At 41.6% G+C, this 20,422-nt stretch overlaps 1 protein-coding gene and 2 long non-coding RNA genes across 3 annotated transcripts; 1 reads left to right on the forward strand and 2 right to left on the reverse strand.

The window, feature by feature from the left end:
- Positions 1–41: 41 nt before the first annotated feature.
- Positions 42–5,236, reverse strand: LOC130165107 (gap junction alpha-5 protein-like). Its single transcript, XM_056370037.1, has 9 exons — positions 5,105–5,236; positions 3,916–3,987; positions 3,560–3,640; positions 2,624–2,951; positions 1,961–2,139; positions 1,694–1,765; positions 1,446–1,523; positions 606–791; positions 42–477 (listed from the first exon to the last, which is right to left on the reverse strand). Exons 4-9 carry the CDS (start codon positions 2,811–2,813, stop codon positions 343–345), a joined length of 840 nt encoding a protein of 279 aa, XP_056226012.1. The 5' UTR covers positions 2,814–2,951; positions 3,560–3,640; positions 3,916–3,987; positions 5,105–5,236; the 3' UTR covers positions 42–342.
- Positions 4,684–18,178, forward strand: LOC130165108 (uncharacterized). The gene is made up of 7 exons (XR_008826708.1): positions 4,684–4,788; positions 6,281–6,344; positions 6,750–6,849; positions 7,160–7,268; positions 11,819–11,908; positions 12,215–12,314; positions 18,102–18,178. It is a non-coding gene; the product is annotated as an uncharacterized LOC130165108 (long non-coding RNA).
- On the reverse strand, positions 11,836–18,151 carry LOC130165109 (uncharacterized). Its single transcript, XR_008826709.1, has 4 exons — positions 18,092–18,151; positions 12,394–12,458; positions 12,205–12,288; positions 11,836–11,931 (listed from the first exon to the last, which is right to left on the reverse strand). It is a non-coding gene; the product is annotated as an uncharacterized LOC130165109 (long non-coding RNA).
- Positions 18,179–20,422: the final 2,244 nt, after the last annotated feature.

Consider the following 20,422-nt stretch of genomic DNA (forward strand, 5'->3'; position numbering starts at 1 on the left):
TGCACTGTCATGAGCAAATTAAAAGAATTGTCACATGAATGCACATTTTCTTTAGTCTTCATTGACAGCATCCTCACATCCTCCTCATGCAGCGGAGTCAATTACAAACCATTCACCTTATACATGCAACATTTATATGTATTTCCTTTTTCTTATATAGTTTTCTTGAAAGTTTACAAGATACTACATTTCTCTTGTAATTCTTTAGAAGTGTTTTTCAGAGTAATATACAGTGATATAAAAAGTAAAGAAAGAGCTGGTGGACGTGTCCAACCTCCTCTCTTTAAAAGGCTCTAATGTCATGGTTTAGGCGTGGGATCACCCTCAGTCTGTTAGTGAGCTTTAGATGTTGGGTGTGGTGCAGCTTTCATTGTCCTCTGTAGTTTTCTCCTTGAAAGGTGACATCTCAAAGCCTGAGGCCTCTGACATCTTGTACCGGCTCTTTCCCCATGGCCTCTCGCTCTTCAACACCATGCACTGTTGGATAGCAATTTAAAAAGTTTAGCGCGTGTTTTCATTCATCATCACAACAATTTTTTTTATTAATCAATATCAGCATATTGAGAAAATTGTTAATTACTCCCTTTCACAGTCACAGAACTCACCATCTCCACCAGGGTCAGCAGGCTTGACAGGCACGCCACACATAACATGATGACCATGAACACCATCTTCTCTGTTGCCTGGGAGGTGTGACATAAGACTCCGCCAAAACACGGCCCGGCGGATATGACTGAGTTGGTAGACAGGGAGAAACCGAAAATCAAAGCCTGCCCCACTGCAAATCCCACCTGGAGACAGAGAGGCAGAACATTAACAAACAGTTATTGTGACACAGAATGCCAACAACACATTTGTTATATACTGTATACAGGTTCAGGTTCACATTCAAAAGTTATCAACATTATGAGTTCAAGCCCTGTTTTTAAAGTCACTATGTGTAGGAGTGATGAGTACTTACTTTGCCTGAGTACATTGGCTCCTACTGAAGTGAGTATTATCTTTAAAAAACTGGTCATATCGTATCTTAATTTCTTTTAAATGGATAAATAATTTAGATTCTATTGAATGTTACTCAAAACAAGAGTAAGTAGTGCGTTCGTGGGCATTGTTTTCATCCATGGATTAATACAAATTTGGTCCACTAGAGAGAATTCAAGTGTATGTGGGATCAACTTAAAATAAACCTTTTTTCATTTTCAACAATAGAGCTCTGTGGTAAAGAGAAATGAGATATACTGTATAAGCGTTTGGATACAGTAAAGACAATTATTGACTGACTATATGTAAATGTAAGTGTACAGATTTTACATGTGAAGTATCTTGTTACTTCATAAAACATGCAGAATGTAGGATAAATGCATCATGTGATCTTGTTAAAATCACATCAACTAGTTAAAAATGCTGATTAATTACAGGATTTTCCACTCCTGCCTCTCACTCACCTCCACCAGAATAACTGCTGTCAAGAGGCCCAAATACGCTCCCAGTACTTGACCTTTAACCCAAGTTTCTGGGCTTCTCTGGAAGGAAAGCAGTGAGAGAAGAAAAAAAATGAGTAAAGCTACAGAAGGCGCAATAACAGACAGACAAGAAAGAGCGTAAACAGCAGATCCAGCAACAGAAAAGGTCCATATGGTCCACTTTTATTTTATTTTAGGGTATTAGTGTAGCAAAGCCTTATGTTATCCACCGTTTCTTCCATGATGATGATGTAGATCAAGTAGCAGAAGAAAATCAGACCAGGAGCCAAAACGAGAAGCACCTGTAGATGAAGTGAATATTAATGAATAAAATTTGAATCAAGCTTTTGTATAAGTGTATGACTCATCTGAAAATACAGAACACCATAGTTTGACACCTAGAAATATGTTTTAGTACTAAAAGAGAACAAAGCTCTACTTTATTGTTTCTATTCTGAAATATTTGATTATAAACTTTGAAAACTTAATACTGATACCTGCAGTGTCCAGTAATTTCGCAAAGAGAAGGGGAAGATTTCATTGAACCCAGCATGTTTGCAGCCTGGGTGGATAGTGTCACAAACAAAGTCTCCTAAATCTCCTTGCCAGACTGGCTGCACCGCTGCCCCGATAATAACAAGCCGGATCAGCTGCAACACTGGGAGGATGGTTTTACCTGAGAGACAAAAACAGAGTCAGATTACATATACCACTACATATTATGTTTAGCCTGATAATTATTAAATCATTTTGATTTTTATGTTTTATTGCACACTAGCATCAGGACTATTCCCCCTGTCTCTCACTACACTACTACTATATGAGCATATGACAAACAAACCCTTTGAGTCTTAAATGCTGAGTGTTGAAGTGAAGGGTGATGTAAAGTGATTGTACTTTAACTTCATGCATGCTACCCCTTTATTTACATAATTGTACTACATATCTAATGCATTGCACATTCTGGATATATTGTAAACCTGCTGCATTTCTCATTGCAGTTTCTTTGCAGTGAATTTTATCATTTTCAGTTTTTCAGTTTTTATTTGTTTTATTTGCTTAATTATCTTAATTATAATTACTATCATCTTTTTATGTATCTTTATTAACTCATTGATTGTATTAAACACATTGTCTCGCTTGTTATTTCCTTTCAGTACCCAAGAGACCAGCATGGGAATGCCACAGGGCCAGCAGCTGACTCAGGAAACTCCAACTCTCCTCGACCCCTGACCACGACTGTAGAGCCTTTGCACCATCCGGCTGTCCGTGCCTCACCTTGGCTCTCAGCAGCACACAAACCAGCTCCACCACACTCAGCAGGAGGGAGATGCATGATGCTGTCAACATTATAAATTGGAAAATTGTCTTCTCCAATGCATGGGGAATGTAACAGTCTGTTCTGGAAACACACGGAGATGCTTGACATATATAGTGAGTATCTACCCAGAAACCATAGAGCAATGACTGTGCCACGATAAATCCAACCTGCAATGAAAACATAATTCATTAAAGTTTAGCATCTTGTTCTTGGATGTGAAGAGACATGATGACTAAATCAATTTTTGAATGTTAAAGGCAGATGTTTTTTCTCATCTGCAAATAAAACTAGTGTTTACAGTTTACCCTAAATTACAGTTTACATGAGTTTACATTAGATTAGAACATTGTTTTGATTTAGTAAATATGACAATGTCATTTTACCATCATATTTAATTTGTTATTTTGAAAATTTTATACTTCTACTTTCTGAGCTGATTATCTCATTTGAACAATCTTTGTAGAACAGTCTATACTGTTCTACAAAGGCAGAAAGCAGCAACTACAAAAAACCTGAAGCTGAGAAAAATAAAGTTTAGAGTCAGTTATTATTCTCTTTATTAAAAAAAACAAAAAGATGAATTAGCTAAATGTTACACTCAAAAGTACAGTCCTTTTTGTACACAGCGTTCTTATCTAGGCAACATAAATGGTCTTGAGAGGAATTAAGGTTTGAATCAAAGTAGAATATCTGGAAAAGCATTTAAATCCAAAAATCAAACCTTCTGATATTCTGTAATGTTACCTTTTTTTGTAAGTGTGTGTGTAAGTCTCACCTCTACCAGTATGACAAAAGCCGTGCAGGCCAGGTACACCCCCAGAGCGTGCCCTTTGACCTCCTCATTTCTTGTCCTCACCTTAAAAGGAATGGAACTGTTTAATGTTTTTTTTATGCATTTATTCGCGCAACATTTGACTGTATGTGCATAAAAATGTCCAAACCCCACAAAGCAAAGCAGAAAAACTACTGCACAACACTTGAAAACAGTGAAAACAAATGGAAATAGTTCAAGTGTTTAAAGCTAACCTTTAAATTGAAGCCAAGTGCCTGTCAAAAATATACATTATCTCAGCTTCATCTGTAAGTTTTATAAATTACTATCCTTCCATTTGACATAAGTTGTTCTCTCACCTGGATTTCCTGGTTAGTGAGGTGGATCAGGTAGCAGAGGAAAACAAGACCAGGAGCCAAAACCAGAAGCAGCTGAGGAGAAATTCGTGTTGATGTTATTTTAATTCCTTAGCACAGTGTGTTTAGTATGTACAGTACAAAGGGTGAGGGAAGAGAGGACGATTTTTGTTCACATAAATCTAATTTAGATGTCAGTCTCATGATACAATTTTTTGAAACGACAAGAAAGACAAAATTATTTACAAAAAGAAATAAAGCACCACAGTGACCATTTTCAAAGTTCAAATTTGTCTCTTTGGATCAGTTTTAAAAGCAAATATTACACTTGCCTGTTGAATATCAAAGAGCTTAAGTAAAGATTGAAATCCTCTGACTAAATTAGACCTGGTCCAGTAGTTCAACCTGTTAAGTAACATTATGGAGGTTTGAAAGTTTTGGGTTCAGTCCTCAGTCAGTCAGTGGCTTTTAAAAGTCAGACACACTGCTGAAGATTGAAACAACCCAGGAACCATTTTATTGCTCGGCTGCGATTAAGTTTAAATGTCACAGATTCAATCTTTGGTCTTTCAACAGATTTTTTAAGTTGAGATGATTGAAAAAAGGGTGGTTAATCTGACCCTGTGTTGGAAAGTTACCCTGATGTGAATAGGTTAAATGATGAATGATTAACAAATTGTAATAGATTGTAATAATTTATAGAGCCTTGATATAGCTTAACTGTGAGTGTCTACTTTCAGGAGCTGATGGATGGGAGGGAATCAAACCAGCCACATCTTATCCTCAGATGCCGACTATCACACCACTGGGGCCACTTCACACTCAGAGATCTTCTCTGTGCGCTCTTCAACCTCTCCTCTAGGGGATGGCTTTCAGGTGAGTCAGCAGAGGATTTTCACCAGTGGGTTTTCTATCCTCACCAGACTCTGACTTTAAATGATAGTGATTGATTCAGGATCGACCCCACACCTTCCAAAAAGCTAATTAACAGCCAAACATTAAAAACTTAATTACACAGGGCTTAATTACCACAGGGTTCAAACTTTCTGCTCCCAGTGTCACTAGCCTGATTAGCAGCAACACAGGCAGCATTGCTTTACCTGAGAGAAAGGGATGTCCATTATGATTCATACTAATCCATAAACACTGAATCTCCCAATGTTAAAAGTCAAAGAAATGTGGTGAAAGTTACCAACAAAAGTTGCCTGTGACTGCCATTTGAAGAGCAGGCTGCTCAGGAAACCCAGCTTCTGGCTCTTCATGGCCTCTGTTGTACTGTCAAGGAAGGGACATCATACATGTCTCCATCGCTCAGTTTCTCAAGAGACTAACACTGGGATATTTTGTGACAACATAAGGCTATGCAGAAAACAGTGTGTATCTTTGCTTGTGCAATAATTTGTTGCAATGGCATGAGTCCAGTCTACATGTGTGGGAACAGCACATTAACTCCTCCTATTTCCTGTGTCAGCTAATCAGTCTTTTTCAGTCATAACAGAACATCAGTCACGGAGCAACATATACAACAAAAACACCTTGTAGGAATCAAACCAGGCACATTATGCTTACAGGGTTTGTACCTTAGACCACTGCACTATGTAAGATGTTCCTCAAAGACATAACATAACAATCTGGTCTAGTTTAAATCTAATCTTTATTGTCCTGTTGTGCAGATAGTTTTACAAACCCATCAGACTCAGATCTTCTATACAAGTAAAAACAGAAATACAACAGTGTAAAAATCCTTCTTTAAAAGTTTATATCACATCAAGCTACTGGCAGACAAACAATAGAATTACCTCTACCCTATTTCTACCTCTGTATGAATATACAGTTAAGATACAGGAGAAAAAAAAGGTTTCAACTTACCCACCCTCAGTCTGGAAAATTCTTTTTAAAAGTGAGAGCCCCAGCCCATTTATGTAAAACCTCCTTCCTAGATACACCCTCCCTCTGAAGGCTGCATGCCAAACATGTTGGAAGAGATTCTCTGGAATTTAAGTTGGGGTTATGCAAGCGATTTCCATCCACTCCAAGTATGGTTCTCTCACAGGGAAGAAGTGCAATGCTTCACTGTTATCTGTTGTTCCCCTTGAATTTGACCCATGCAGGTAAAAAAAAAAATTAATACAGCCAAAAGCAATAAAATAACTATTGTTTCTAAAAATATAACTTATGACAAAATATCAGATTACAATTCTAATTGAAATATACAAGACTTTGACTTTGACTCAAACAGGGACAGGAGAAAATTCAGACCAGTCATTAAAAAAAACACACTCTAAGTCTCATTTTTTACATTGATCACTACAGCTCAAACATTTCTAACACCTCAAAACACTCACATTCGCTGTATTTCTTCTTACAGGTGGAGATGGGCGTTTCTCAACATCACACTCAACTGCGTCAGGACCGTGACTGTCTGCAGAGCAGTAAGAGGATTTCTTTTACCTTCACATATTTTACTCTTACACAAACACAAAGAGCTCACTTTTCAATCTTGTAGCTTTCACTCTCACACTCTTACAACAGTAGAGAGAGACTTCATTTATCAAAAAAATTCTATCAAATACATGCATTTTCATCGTGTACCCTCCAAGCCCTAGAAAACATACAAACCACCACCTGTAATTTCACATCACTACTTCTTGTCAATAAAACTCACACTTCCCCAAATCTAAGAGAATTCTTCTTATCCAAATTTCACTTGGCTTTGGTATTATTCCTTGGAATTAATCATCAAAACTCTTACTAGTTAGTAAAAATATCATTTGGGCATCATCATTCATAGGAGTGTCATATGTAACCCTTCTATCCATCTTCATTTTTTACATAAGGATCATGGCTCAATCAGCAGGCCTCAGCTCTGACCACCTCCTGTCATGTCACCTTTGCTCAACTGTCTGGACCCTCTTGACCGCCTGGACAACACATCATGTAGGTGACATTTTTACAAACTTCATATCAATTCATATGCAATCAATCCTACATTTACAATCTTTACATTTATACTCTATATTCTTACTCTTTGGTTACATGCCTCTTTTAGATTCACTCTTTTTGCTGCTACAGAAGTATCACAGCATTTTACTCTGCTCTGCAACCTTTAAATCCATATTATATTTTAAATTACATTCAATTACAAAAACTCATCATACAACACTGTTGCTCATTTACACAGAGCATTACTATTACACGCAAAAACTGCAAAAGATCATACCACTAATCCTCTTCTCTATAAATGCAGCTGGAACCCTCCACTTCCTCTTTGGCAGTCGGCCCTTCCACATCCAACTGACTGGACCAGACCAGACCGGACCACGCCCGCAAGAACGCTGCGGGACACACATCTGCTGGTAACTATTGCTTAACATATCAACACATTCATTAGATTTTGACTTTAATGTGTCAGCCCACATTTTCATTCTTAACATCTTATTTATGTGGAAACTACATTCGTTTTTTTGCTAAAGAAAATTCATGCTTCAGCTAAACTACCATTCCAGCTTAGTTACACCTGTTTCTGCTTCTTCAGTAGTGGGAACTTCACAGAAACACTTGTGTCTCAACACATTTTAAATGTGATGCAGTAACAAGCTGCTTTAAATTTGCAAACAAATACAACACCACACTCTTACTAAAGTAGTTGTTGTTATGTAGCAGGCTACTACATTGATCTAAGACACTAGTGAAATGCTGGTGTTTGTAGAGATTTTTTTAGTTAGTGAGTTATTTTGAGTGAATGATCCCACACTTGTCCTTTGATTGTACTAGTTAAATTTGAAGGAGCAGGGACTTGAAGCAGGGACCTTAGGTAGCTGAAGAATAGCAATACAAAGAAGGCGTTTAGATGAGACTTGAAGTTGAGTTATCATTGACTTAGCAGTTGTAAATCCATGAAGCAGATACATGATAATAATAAATAATAATATAATAATAATGACAATTAAAATGTCATGCAGTTATGTTGTGGCGAGAAGTGGTGGATCAAAAAGAGGAATCAGGCGACCAAGACACAGGTGTCAGAGTGGGATGTCTCTCTTTATTCAATGCGGCCTACTTGCAGTCATAGACGGAGACCAAAGAACCACAGCACAGAACCAGACATGATCTTTTATACCTCAGATAGCTATGTGTGTGTATGTGCATCCTGTTTTCCAATCATTTGGCTTCGTAGTACTATTCTTGCCCAACTGCTGACCAACTCTTGTATCCTGTTGTTCCTGGCGAACACCCAGGTCATGGTGTTCTTTTCTTTCTTTTACACCAAGATACTCTCCCAGATCACTGTTCTCCTCTTACTTGGCGATATGCTTTGCCTGGTTACCCAATCTTCTGTTTTCCAGATGTTTCCTCCAAACCTAAATGTTTTGACCTGCTCAGTTGACCGCCCAACCTTATCTTTGTTAGGGTTAGGGTTAGGGTTAGAGGGTTGCTCTTGAGCTCTTCTCATACAGCTTTGGCCTTATAATTCTCCTACATATCCCCCCTGAAATCACTATTGTGATTTATACTATGTGTGATGTATGAGTGATGTATAACATGATATTGCAAAAAACATAGTGTCAAGTGAAACGATATGGTAATCTGAATATGGTTATGACTGTAACACTACTGTGATAATAATATCTTTCATTATGATGCATAGAGTACAGAGAGTATATGAAACAATTTGCACGTTCAAAGATGTATGGGGGCGAAAAACCTGCATTAGGAAAATTCCCCCATGGCCCCTTTCCCCACAGGCGACCGACTTTATAAGTCACATTTCTGAACATGCGGTCAACACAGCATATTCTTATAATGACTCAAACAATGGATACTGAGATAATCTGGCTATTGATCAGACAACAAAAACGATGATTACCCAATATTTCTCCTAGTTCTTATTGGTTACATGAGTGCGTACGTTTGTATATAAACTTATAGGTACACTTGTATGCTTATTTCATGAATGTTAATCATTTCATAATTGTTAATTGAATACATTGTTGATTACAAAACATTGGTGATTACATATACATCATTCGGTATGGTGCATTAGTGTTCGGTCCATTGAGTCCATCAACAGGCAGCACAGTTCATGTCCCCCCTGTTGGGGCTCCCTTCTATTCTGTTACGTTTCCTTACACCTGTTCCTCGAGTTCTGATTCGTCCTCAGAACCATTCTCAATGTCCAGATAGTCGGGTGACGGGAACAAGTCCGCTTTTCCCAGTAGTCCTTGGACCACTGGATTCATTTGAAGCTGCTTTCGAATTTGCAAACAAATACAACACAACACTCCTACTAAACTACTTATTCTTATGTAGCAGCCTTCTACATTTTACTACTCACATGCTCCTACGTGCTCTTTCTACAAACATTATTTATTATCATATATCTGCTTCATGGATTTACAACTGTAACTGATAACTGAACTTCAACTCTCATCTAAAAGCCTTCTTTCTATTGCTATTCTTCAGCTACCTAAGGTCCCTGCTCCTTCAAATTTTACTAGTACAATCAAAAGACAAGTGTGGCGTCATTTGCTCAAAAACCTGCACAAACAAATCTCTATAAACATTAGCATTTCACTAGTCTTACATCATCGTAGAAGCCTGCTACATAACAACAACTACTTTAGTAAGAGAGTTGTATTTGTTTGCAAATTTAAAGCAGCTTGTTACTGCATCACATTTAAAATGTGTTGAGACACAAGCGTTTCAGTCAACTTCCCACTACTGAAGAATCACAAACAGGTGTAACTAAGCCAGAATGGTACTTTAGTTGAAGTATGAATTTTATTTAGCCATCAAAAGAATGTACTTTACACATAAATAACATGTTATCTATCAAAATCTGCCCTGACACATTAAACACAAAATCTAATGAATGTGTTGCTATGTTATGGCTCTAAAGCCTTCACACTGCCCCCAACAGCCTCTTGTGATTCACTGTGTAATAGCCTTATATAATAAAAGTTCAGTTGTTATTGATTTTATGTCCCAGCCCTGTGGGGCTCTAAAACCTGGCAATGACTGGATTTGAACCAGAGTCCGTTTGAAATTCCCGCCTTGCCTTCCTCGCCAGTTACAAAGAATTCCACTACGCCACCAGTCCCACTCATGTTGGGAGCTGCTTTCAGCATTACTCTTTGGATGTTGGACTTGAAAATCCATGGACTGGCCTGGGCTTGAACTCATGGCCTCAAAAGTCCTATGCAGGTATCTAACCCATTGAGCTACCAAGCCAGACACAATAAGAGCATCTTTCCCAAACCTTTTCACTCTGTCCTCTGTGTGTTGGTCCTGAAAAGCAGTAAGATCAAACAAGATTTGAACTCACAAACTCTCAGTCTCTAGAGTAACAGTCTAACCCCTTAAGCCACTCAGTCAGAGGTAAAGAAATGATCTTTATTAAAGCTTTTCAATCTTTCCTCTGTGTGTTGGTGCTGAAAAGTAGTAAGAACAAATGAGAATTGAACTCACAGTCTCTAGAGTAGCAGTCTAACCCCTTAAGCCACTCAGCCAAGGTAAAGAGCAGCTCTTTCTCAGAGCTTATCAGTCTTCTCTCTGTGTTTTGGTTCCCGAAAAAGTAGTAAGATCAAATGAGAATTGAACTCACAACCTGTGAGTCTCTAGAGTAGCACTTAACTCCTTAAGCTTCTCAGTCAGAGGTAAAGAGAAGATCTTTCTTAAAGCTTTTCATTCTTTCCTCTGTGTGTTGGTCCTGAAAAGTAGTAAGATCAAATGAGATTTGAACTCATAAGCTCTCAGTTTCTATTGTAACCCTCTAACCCCTTAAGCCACTCAGTTAGATATAAAGACAGCATCTATTTCAAGGCTTTTCAGGCTGACTAAGTGGGGTAGAGAACAGAGGGGTGTTTGGTTGTATGTTGAAATCTCAGCCAATCATATGAACTTTGAGGGCTGACACTGAGAGGAAAGACTGAAAAACTTTGAAAAGATCATTTCATTGTCTCTGGATAAGTAGCTCAAGGTGTTAGAGTCTGTCTCGAAGGATTCTAAGATTGGTGTTTAAATAATCCTGGAATTATTCAGGTTTTAAAATCTAACAGGACTTACAAGTGTTAAGAAAGAAGGCTCTTTTACCTCTGACCGAGTGGCTTAAGGGGTTAGAGGGCTACTCTATAGACTCAGAGGTTGAGAGTTCAAATCTTGGTTGAACTTACTACTTTTCGGGGGACCAACACACAGAGGAACGACTGAAAAACCTTGAGAAAACACACCAATTTTGTCTGGATTGGTAGCTCAATGGGTTAGACATCTGCATAGGCTTTTTGAGGTCATAGGTTCAAGCCCAGGTGAGTCCATGAGTTTTCAAGTCCAACATCCAAATTGTAATGTCAAAAGCGTCCCGAAAGTAACTCCCAATGCGAGTGGGACTGGTGGCGTGGTGGAATTGTTCATGACCATAAGGTGGCAATTTCAAAGACTCTGGTTCGATTCCTGTTGTTGCCAGTTTTGAGAGCACCACAGGGATGGGGAAAAGGGGGGGGGGGTTGTGAGACAGAAAATCAGCAGCATCTGAGTTTTTATTTTATATATGGCTATTACACAGTGAATCAAAAGAGGCTGTTGGGGGCTGTGTGAGGGCTTAAAAGCCCTAGGTTTCGCCAGTAACATTTGCTCTTCACTTCAGTGTCTTGCATGTGAGTAAGTGTTTCACGTGTTTCAAAGCTCCAGAAAAAGCTGTAAATTGGACCTTAAGTTGAGGTTTTTATTTTTTTTGTTAAAGCACATGGACATGGATATTTTCTCTATCTTTTCCTGACCAATTTGCAAGGTTTTGCATTTGCAAATTAATGACTTTGAAAGGGTTTTTTTCTCTTTTTTTGACATTTATAGAACATGTTGACCAAATAAATGGTGGGCGAAGTCAAGTGAAAATGTTTAACTTTAACAGGTCTGCAGGTCTTGGTTGGTCGCTCTTGTGGAGGCTGCGTCTCTCAGGCTACAATTGAACACCTTTCCCAGGCTCTTCACAGGTTCCTCTGTGAGTGATGGTACAAAAGCCAACTGAAATTTAGATAAGAAGAGTTGTGGTAGATTTGGGGAAGTGTGAGATTATTGAGAAGAAAAAGTGATGTTTATGATGTGAAATTACAGGTGGTGGTTTGTATGTTTTTTAGGGCTTGGAGGGTACTCTAAATTGAGATGAAAATGCATGTTTTTTGTTCCTAGATGAAGTCTCTTTCTACTGTTATAAGAGTGTAAGCCACAATATTGAAAAGTGAGCTCTTTGTGTTTGTGTAAGAGTAAAATATGTGAAGATAAAATAAATCCTCTTACTGCTCTGCAGACAGTCATCCAGCTCCTCCTGCTTTCATGGTCCTGGCGCAGTTGAGTGTGATGTTCAGAGAGGGCTGTCTCCACCTGTGAGAAGAAATACATCAAAAACAGTAAAAGCACTCATCTTGACTGTTTTGTTGTGGTAAAAATGTTTGAGCTGCAGTGATATATGTAAGAAATGAGACTTACAGTATGTTTTATTGATAAATATAGAAGTGATTGACTTCTGGTGATTGGTGGTGATCCAGCGCCATCTGGTGGTGAAAGGAAAAAGAGAGAGTAAAATTTGTACATACAAAAAGATTGTGTTTTGGATGTCTGAAGGAAGCACCCAACATGCTTACATGAAGATCGTGCTAAAGATGACAAGCGAAAGGAAAGTGGGAAACACTCAAAGGAGAAAGAAAGGTTAAAGGAAAATGTGGAGTCTAAACAGACTAACGAAACGCCAAATGAAGCAACCTAACCTAGTGGTGCAAGACATGGACAGCACTCACACATCCACAGTTATGCCAGTGTGGGTGTCCACGATAAGTAGCCCAGAGAATGAAATTCTCATATATGCACTTTTGGACAGTCAAAGTGACACCACTATCACAAACTCTCCACGTTGTCATCCAGAAGCACAGTTGTTCCAAGTCAGAAGCTAACTGGGCTGCAGGTCAGAGGTTTCTACTCATCAAAGAAAATCCCTCTCCCAGTAACTTATTCAAGAGAATTCATTCCTGCCAATTTAAGTCACATTCCTACTCCCAAGACAGCAAGGGCATGGCCTCACCTCAAGCACCTTGCCGAAGAAATTGCTCCTTTGATCGAATGTGATGTTGGTATGCTCATAGGTTACAATTGTTCTCAAGCCCTGCTACCCAGAGAAGTTGTGTCAGGCAAAGACAATGAGCCATTTGCCCAAAGAACAGACCTAGACTAGATTAGACTATGGCTTGGAAGCAGCCACAGGGTTGTTGTGAGGCAAGTAGTACCTTGTCTGCAGTCTCCTGCTCATCTGACTAGTGAAGTTCGATACATATGCCGAACACAAGTCAAGGAATTAGTCATCGCACCTGATGTGATAAAGGTGCTTGAGTCTGACTTCAATGAAAGGGCTGTTGAGGATGTTCACTACTCTCAAGAGGATCTGCGCTTCATATCAATAATGGAAGAGGGAATCAAGATCAATGCAGATGGTCACTGCAAAATGCCCTTGCCATTTAAAGAAGCCAGGCCAAATCTGCCGGACAACAAGAAATGTGCAGATCACTGTCTCAAATGTTTGATTAGGAGATTTGAGAGAGACAAGCAGTACCATAAGGATTACGTAGTTTACATGAGTGAAACGATTGCTCACAGAGACGCAGAGAAGGTTCCAGATGAAGAAATCGACAAGACCCCTGCCTGGTACATCTCTCACCATGGGGTGTATCACCCCCAGAAACCAGGCAAAGTACGGGTCGTGTTCGATTGCTCTGCGAAGTTTCAAGGCATGTCACTGAAAGATCATCTGCTTACTGGGCCAGAATTGACAAATACTCTGGTGGGTGTTCTCTGTTGGTTTCGTAAGGGTCCGGTAGCAATCATGTGCGATATTGAACATATGTTCCATCAGTTTCATGTCAGAGCAGAAGACCAAGATTATTTCAGATTTCTGTGGTGGGATGATGGAGACTTTCAATCCCAGCCATCAGTTTATAGAATGAGAGTGCACCTGTTCGGGGCAGCATCATCACCCAGATGTGCAAACTATGGACTCAAACACATTGCTGCTCAAGGACAAGGTTGCTTTGGTGAAGCATCCATCCGCTTCATTGAAAGAAACTTTACGTGGATGATGGCCTGACTAGCGATACAGTTAGTCAGTGAAGTGAGACAGCTCTGCAGCACTGGCAAGCTGCGAATCCATAAGTCCGTTTCAAATCGTCAGGAGGTGCTTGCATTACTTCCCAGGGAAGATTGTGCTGAAACAATAAGACATCAAGACTTAGCCTTGGGTGAGCCGCAGATTGAGAGAGCCTTAGGTGTGAAATGGTGCGTCTCTTCAGATCAATTCCTATTCAGGGTCATTGTAAACGAACGTCCGCTCTCTAGAAGAGGAGTCTTGTCGACAGTGGCCTCTATCTACGATCCACTCGGGTTTGTAGCACCTTTCATTGTTGTTGGGAAGCAGATACTTCAATAGATGTGCCGAGACAAGATGGGATGGGATGAACCTTTGTCTGATGACTTGCGGCCACAATGGGAGTCTTGGCTATTGGACCTACAGAATGTGGCAGATGTCAAGATTCAGCAATGTTACCTCCCAACAGGTTTCAAGGAAGTTCAAAGATACGAACTCCATCACTTCTCTGATGCAAGTGTCACAGGGTATGGAGTGTGTACTTACCTGAGAGCAATCAGTGCATCAGGACAAATCCACTGTTCTGTAGTCATGGGTAAGGCCAGAGTTGCCCCCACGAAGGTCACCACCGTAGCAAGACTTGAGCTGTCAGCAGCTGTTGTTGCTGTCCATGTCAAGGTTTGCGAGGTAAGTTGGACCCAAATGCAGTCAACTCTTGGGAGACGGTGCAGGCAGGTTTATTTATCCAAAAAATCCAGACGTGAACGTGACATGAACAGACATGAAGACAACAGGACGTGAACAAACCCAGAACTAAACAGACGAACCGACACAGACAAAGGGAAGCACAAGGACTATATAGACAAGGGAGGCAAGGGTGATTGAACACAGGTGAAACACATTAGGGCGGGGCAGACAATCACCACAGACACAGGACCAAGACAGGAAGCAAAAACACTGACACACGAGGAAACCAATTACAAAATAAAACAGGAAGTGCAAAAACTCCAAAACAAAACTAACAAAAAGTGTCTGCCATAGCAAACCATGACAGAACCCCCCCCCTTAAGGGTCAGATTCCAGACGACCCTAAAACAGAACACTAACTCGGGCGGGAGGAGGGATCCAGGGGCCAGTGGACAGCATCTTCCGATGCTCAGGGGCAACACATGGCAACTCAGAGGGACGGCTCAGAGGCCTTATTGACAGGCTGGGCAGTTCAGTGGGGCGACCCGGAGGTCGGGCAAACGGACAGAGCCGTTCTGGAGGCCGGCGGCGAAGACGGGGTCTCTCCGGAGGTCGAGCCGGAGGATGGCGTCGCCCCTCTGGAGGGCGAACAGGAGGACGGCGACGAAGACGTGGTCTCTCTGGAGGTCGAGCTGGAGGATGGCGTCGCCCCTCTGGAGGGCGAACAGGAGGACGGCGGCGAAGACGTGGTCTCTCCGGAGGTCGAGCCGGAGGATGGTGTCGCCCCTCTGGAGGGTGACCAGGAGCCGACCTGGTACCAGGGGCAGCAGTCAGCTGGACCACCGTCAGGACACGAGGAACAGAGTTCGGCCGGACCACAGAGTCAGGGGCCACCGGAGGCGGCACAGAGTCGGGGACCACCGGAGACGGCACGGAGGCAGACACCACCTTAGGCGGCGGCCTGGCAGGAGTCAATGACACCAAGTGCCACGTGGGTTGAGTCAGGGCAAGAATCAATCGGGGTGGTGCCCTGGAGGGAACCACGATGGTGGTGACGTCATGGCTGGAGCCAGGAGAGGTGGTGACGTTACATCAGGAACCAGGAGAAGCGGTGACGTCACATCAGGAACCAGGAGAGGTGGTGACGTCACACCAGTAGCCGTCGTCGACACCGTTGGAGAACACGAAGCAGTGGCCGTAAACACCACAGGAAAGACGGGAACAGTCATCGACGCCGCTGGGGAACATGGAGCAGCAGCCGCCGACACCACAGGAGGGTCAGGAACAGTCGTCGACGCCGCTGGAGAACACGGAGCAGCGGCCGTTGACACCACAGGAAAGACGGGAACAGTCATCGACGCGGGCCGGGGAACACGGAGCAGCGGCCGCCGACACCACAGGAGGGACAGGAACAGTCGTCGACGTCGCCAGGGAAGATGGAGCAGCGGCCGCCGACACCACAGGAGAGATTGGAGTAGTCGTCGACGCCGCTGGAGAACATGGAGCAGTGGCCGCCGACACCACAGGAGGGACAGGAATCGGCCGGACTGCAGACAGGAAACGAGGAGCAGGGATCGGCCGGACCACTGACTTGGAACCAGAGTCTGGAGCCAGCTGGACCGCCGATAGGACAGGATTCGGCCGGACCGCCGATAGGGAACGAGGAGCAGGGATCGGCCGGACCACTGACTGGGAACCAGAGTCTGGAGTCAGCTGGACCGGCGACAGAACAGGAGGAGCAGGGGAGACTTTGTCCAGCCCACCCAATTCAGGAGCTAGGGAGGAATCGACCGGGACCCCCGACGCTGAGACAGCTGATGCGCCGATCAGGATGGTCGACCCGGGAGGTGGGGCAGGAGCCGACGAAACGCCAACTGGAACCCCCGACGCTGGAACAGCTGATGCGTCAGCCAGGGTAGTTGGCGAAGGCTCCTGCCCACAGGGGAGTAGAGACTCTGGACACTGGGGTAGCTGGGGCTTGGGCTGGAAGCTGGGGACCTTGGACTTTGACTTTTTAAGAAGTGTGCTGACATCTATTCTGGATCAGTCATCTGATAAACCTGCAACAGAGACAAATATGGCAAAAGACGCGCAGAAATGCAAAAATGGATGATATAGTGATTGTGCAAGACGACACTGCACCACGGAATGAGTGGAAACTGGCCAAGGTCACTGAAGTATATCTGGGTAAGGATGGATGTGGGAGAAAGCTTCTATTGCTCATCAGTGTCTCAGCTCTAGATGATCAAGGAAAACTTCTCAGCAAACCAACTTATCTGGAGCGGCCTGTCCACAAGACGGTTACCCTGCTTGAAGCCAAGTGGTGCAGCTGTCTGTCTACCTTTCTTTTCAATTCTTTAAGGATGTTCTTATTTGAATCCTACACTTAAGTTCATTAGAGAAATCACAGGTGATTTGGTGGGAGTGTAGCTGCCATTAGAGACAGTCATACAATTTAAATTCATTTAATAATTTAAAAAGTCTACTACCTACGCAAGTATGTTGGCGGAGATAAGAACTCCATCACTTCTCTGACGCAAGTGTCACAGGGTATGGAGTGTGTACTTACCTGAGAGCATTCAGTGCATCAGGACAAATCCACTGTTCTCTAGTCATGGGTTAGGCCAGAGTCGCCCCCACAAAGGTCACCACCGTACCAAGACTTGAGCTGTCAGCAGTGTTACGGCTGGCTCAAACACTGAATATAATAATGGACAGCACAACAGTAGGAAGGTACTGCATATGAATTTATTACAGTAACTTAAGGACAATGCAGGAATAAATGGAGACAAGATACCTAGCACCAAAAAGGTGCTGCTGCAGCAGGAGGGAGAGAGAGAGAGCTGAACAAAGAGGACCTGCCTATATAGACTCAGCCCACTAATCAGCACAGGTGTCTGCCAAACAGATGATCAACCTAAAAGGATCAACAGGAAACACCAAAATAAAACAGGATGTAACAGCAGCTTTTGTTGCTGTCCGTACTAGTGATCTGCTCAGGAAGGAACTGGAAATAGAAAGTGCCCAGGAGATTTTCTGCACAGACTCAAAGCTCGTCCTTGGATACATTAATAATGATGCCAGACGATTTCATGTCTTTGTTGCAAACCGCATCTAGCGTATCAAGGAAAGTACCAGTTCAAGTTAATGGAGACATGTGCCCTCTGAGGATAATCCCGTTGATCATGCTTCAGAAGTAATGTGAAATTACAGGTGGTGGTTTGTATGTTTTGTAGGGCTTGGAGGGTAGACTTAATTGAGATGAAAATGCATGTATTTTGTAAAATATTTTTGATAAATGAAATCTCTCTCTGGCACTTTGTGTTTGTGTAAGAGTAAAAGATGTGAAGATAAAAGAAATCCTCTTACTGCTCTGCAGACAGTCACGGTCCTGACGCAGTTGAGTGCGATGTTGAGAAACGGCCGTCTCCACCTGTGAGAAGAAATAAAGCAAATGTGAGTGTTATGAGGTGTTGTAAATGTTTGAGCTGCAGTGATCAATGTAAAAAATGAGCCTTAGAGTGTGTTTTATTGTTAAATATTGAAGTGGTTGAGTCGTGGCTCCATACAGGTGATTGGTGGTGATTTGGCGTGATCTGGTGGTGATAAGATAAAAGTGCAAGATGTGAATTTGAATTGCAGTTGTGAATGGTAAAAATGATAAGTGGACACGAGTAATAGTTTGTTTTTGTAATTGACAGACTGAACTACAGACTGACAGACTAAATTTAAAGAGGGTTGTAGCTGCCATTAGAGATAGTCATACAATTTAAGTTCATTTAATAATTTAAATTAAAAATTTGAATAAATTTATGTTTGGATAAAAATATTTATTTTGTTTATTAACATGATTATTAGTTAGAATACACATAAAACGTACATGAAAAGGAGCTGTGTAATATTTGATAGTGGAACAAATGGTCTTTGCGTTGTTGTGGGTTGGGTTCTTGGTTAGTTGCTCACTGAGCAGAAGCACGGGTAAAAAGGATTCGGTTCTTCAGAGAGGATGGAAAAAGGTTGCTCACTGTATTAAGTGTATGAAGCTGAATGAAGCATTAAAAGGCTGGAGGTTCATTTTCTTACCCCCTTTAGTTCACGCGGCCAATGAGTTCTCACGTCATGTTGACAGTATGGATGCAATAAATGCCTGTATCTACAAGAACGCCTTGTGTTCGTGTTTTAACTGGAGGGAGTAACAGGGTTGCAGGCCAGAAAGGAATAAGTTAATATTTGTAATGTTATAAATAAATGAATAAAAGATGAAAGTAATGGATACCACGGTGTGGGACCTGTGGTCTCTGAGCTGTCACCTCCGGAGCGGGCGACACACTCTCCAGAGACAGTTGAGAAAGATATGTGCGTATTTAATAGAGCGTGTTTGTAAAGTGGACTGATGCACAAGCAAAGATAGAGTGTTTTCTGCAAAGCCTTATCTCTAAAGTGTGAGAAAATATAATATCTTAATTTATACAAGTCTATCTTCTGTCCAGGCTGCTGAATGAAGAGAGAAAAGGGGGCAGAGAAGACCTGAAGTGCACACAAATAGAAATTTGGTGTAAAATTCCTGACTAAAGCACTACAGGCCGTCTTCCCCTCTGGACCTTTGTTTTGAGTTTTCTTTGCCTTTTCCTACATTTCCTATAAAGGATATCATGAGTTAAAATGTTTGAAAGTCAACAGAGAAGCTTGAGCATGTGGGGTGAACTGGGTTTGCTAAATTATCTAAGTGTGAATAAATTGGTTATTTTGAGTTTGAGACTACTAACTTGTGATTTCCTTTGACATGACTTGAAAGTTAATGGAAGAGCTACTCAAAGACATTAAATGTTACTTATTTTGATAGTTGTTTAGTGATATTTAATTGAATTGAAGTTACCCAAATGTTTGTAGCATGTGGTCCCATCCGTGCTCCCTCCAAGCCAAGGTGAAAGGTCCGACTGTCCAACAGGAGATGGGTGAATCCAATGTGATTTATACAAGGGGGAACCCGGATCGTACTAAGCGGGGTAGAGAACAGAGGGGTGTTTGGCTGCTGCCCGAAACAGCAGTTGTACAGGTTGTATGTTGAAATGTCAGCCAATCATATGAACTTTTAAGGGCCGACACTGAGAGGAAAGACTAAAAACTTTGGTGGTTAAATCACCCTGGAATTATTTAAGTTGTAAGATCTAACAGGACTAAGAAGTGTTGAGAAAAATTGTTCTTTTCACCTCTGACAGAGTGGCTGAAGGGGTTAGAGGGCAACTCTACAGACTCAGAGGTTGTGAGTTCAGATCTCATTTGATCTTACTACTTTTCTGGAGAGTTGACAGTGTCAGTGTCTTTCAGAAATATTATTTCTTTAACTCTGACCGAGTGGCTTAAAGTGTTAGAGGGCTACTCTACAGACTCAGAGGATGTCGATTGGAATCTCATATGATCTTACTACTTTTCACAACAACACCCGGACGGAACACTGAAAACCTTTCACAAGAATGGTGTCATTTGATCAGACAATTCCCCTCTTTTTCTTACTGCCTTTGACTATTTGCATGGGGTGTTGGACTTCAAAACTCACCTACTGTAACTTAATAAGAACTGAACCTACATCCTCACAACACCCTGAGCTATTTAACCAGACAACAGAACCCCCTTTCTATAGTTATTATGTCTTTCATCTGGACCTCATAAATTTGCTGCATTTTATAAGAATTGAACCTA

This window comes from Seriola aureovittata, chromosome 24 (assembly GCF_021018895.1).
Source record: "Seriola aureovittata isolate HTS-2021-v1 ecotype China chromosome 24, ASM2101889v1, whole genome shotgun sequence".
Lineage (NCBI taxonomy): Eukaryota > Metazoa > Chordata > Actinopteri > Carangiformes > Carangidae > Seriola > Seriola aureovittata.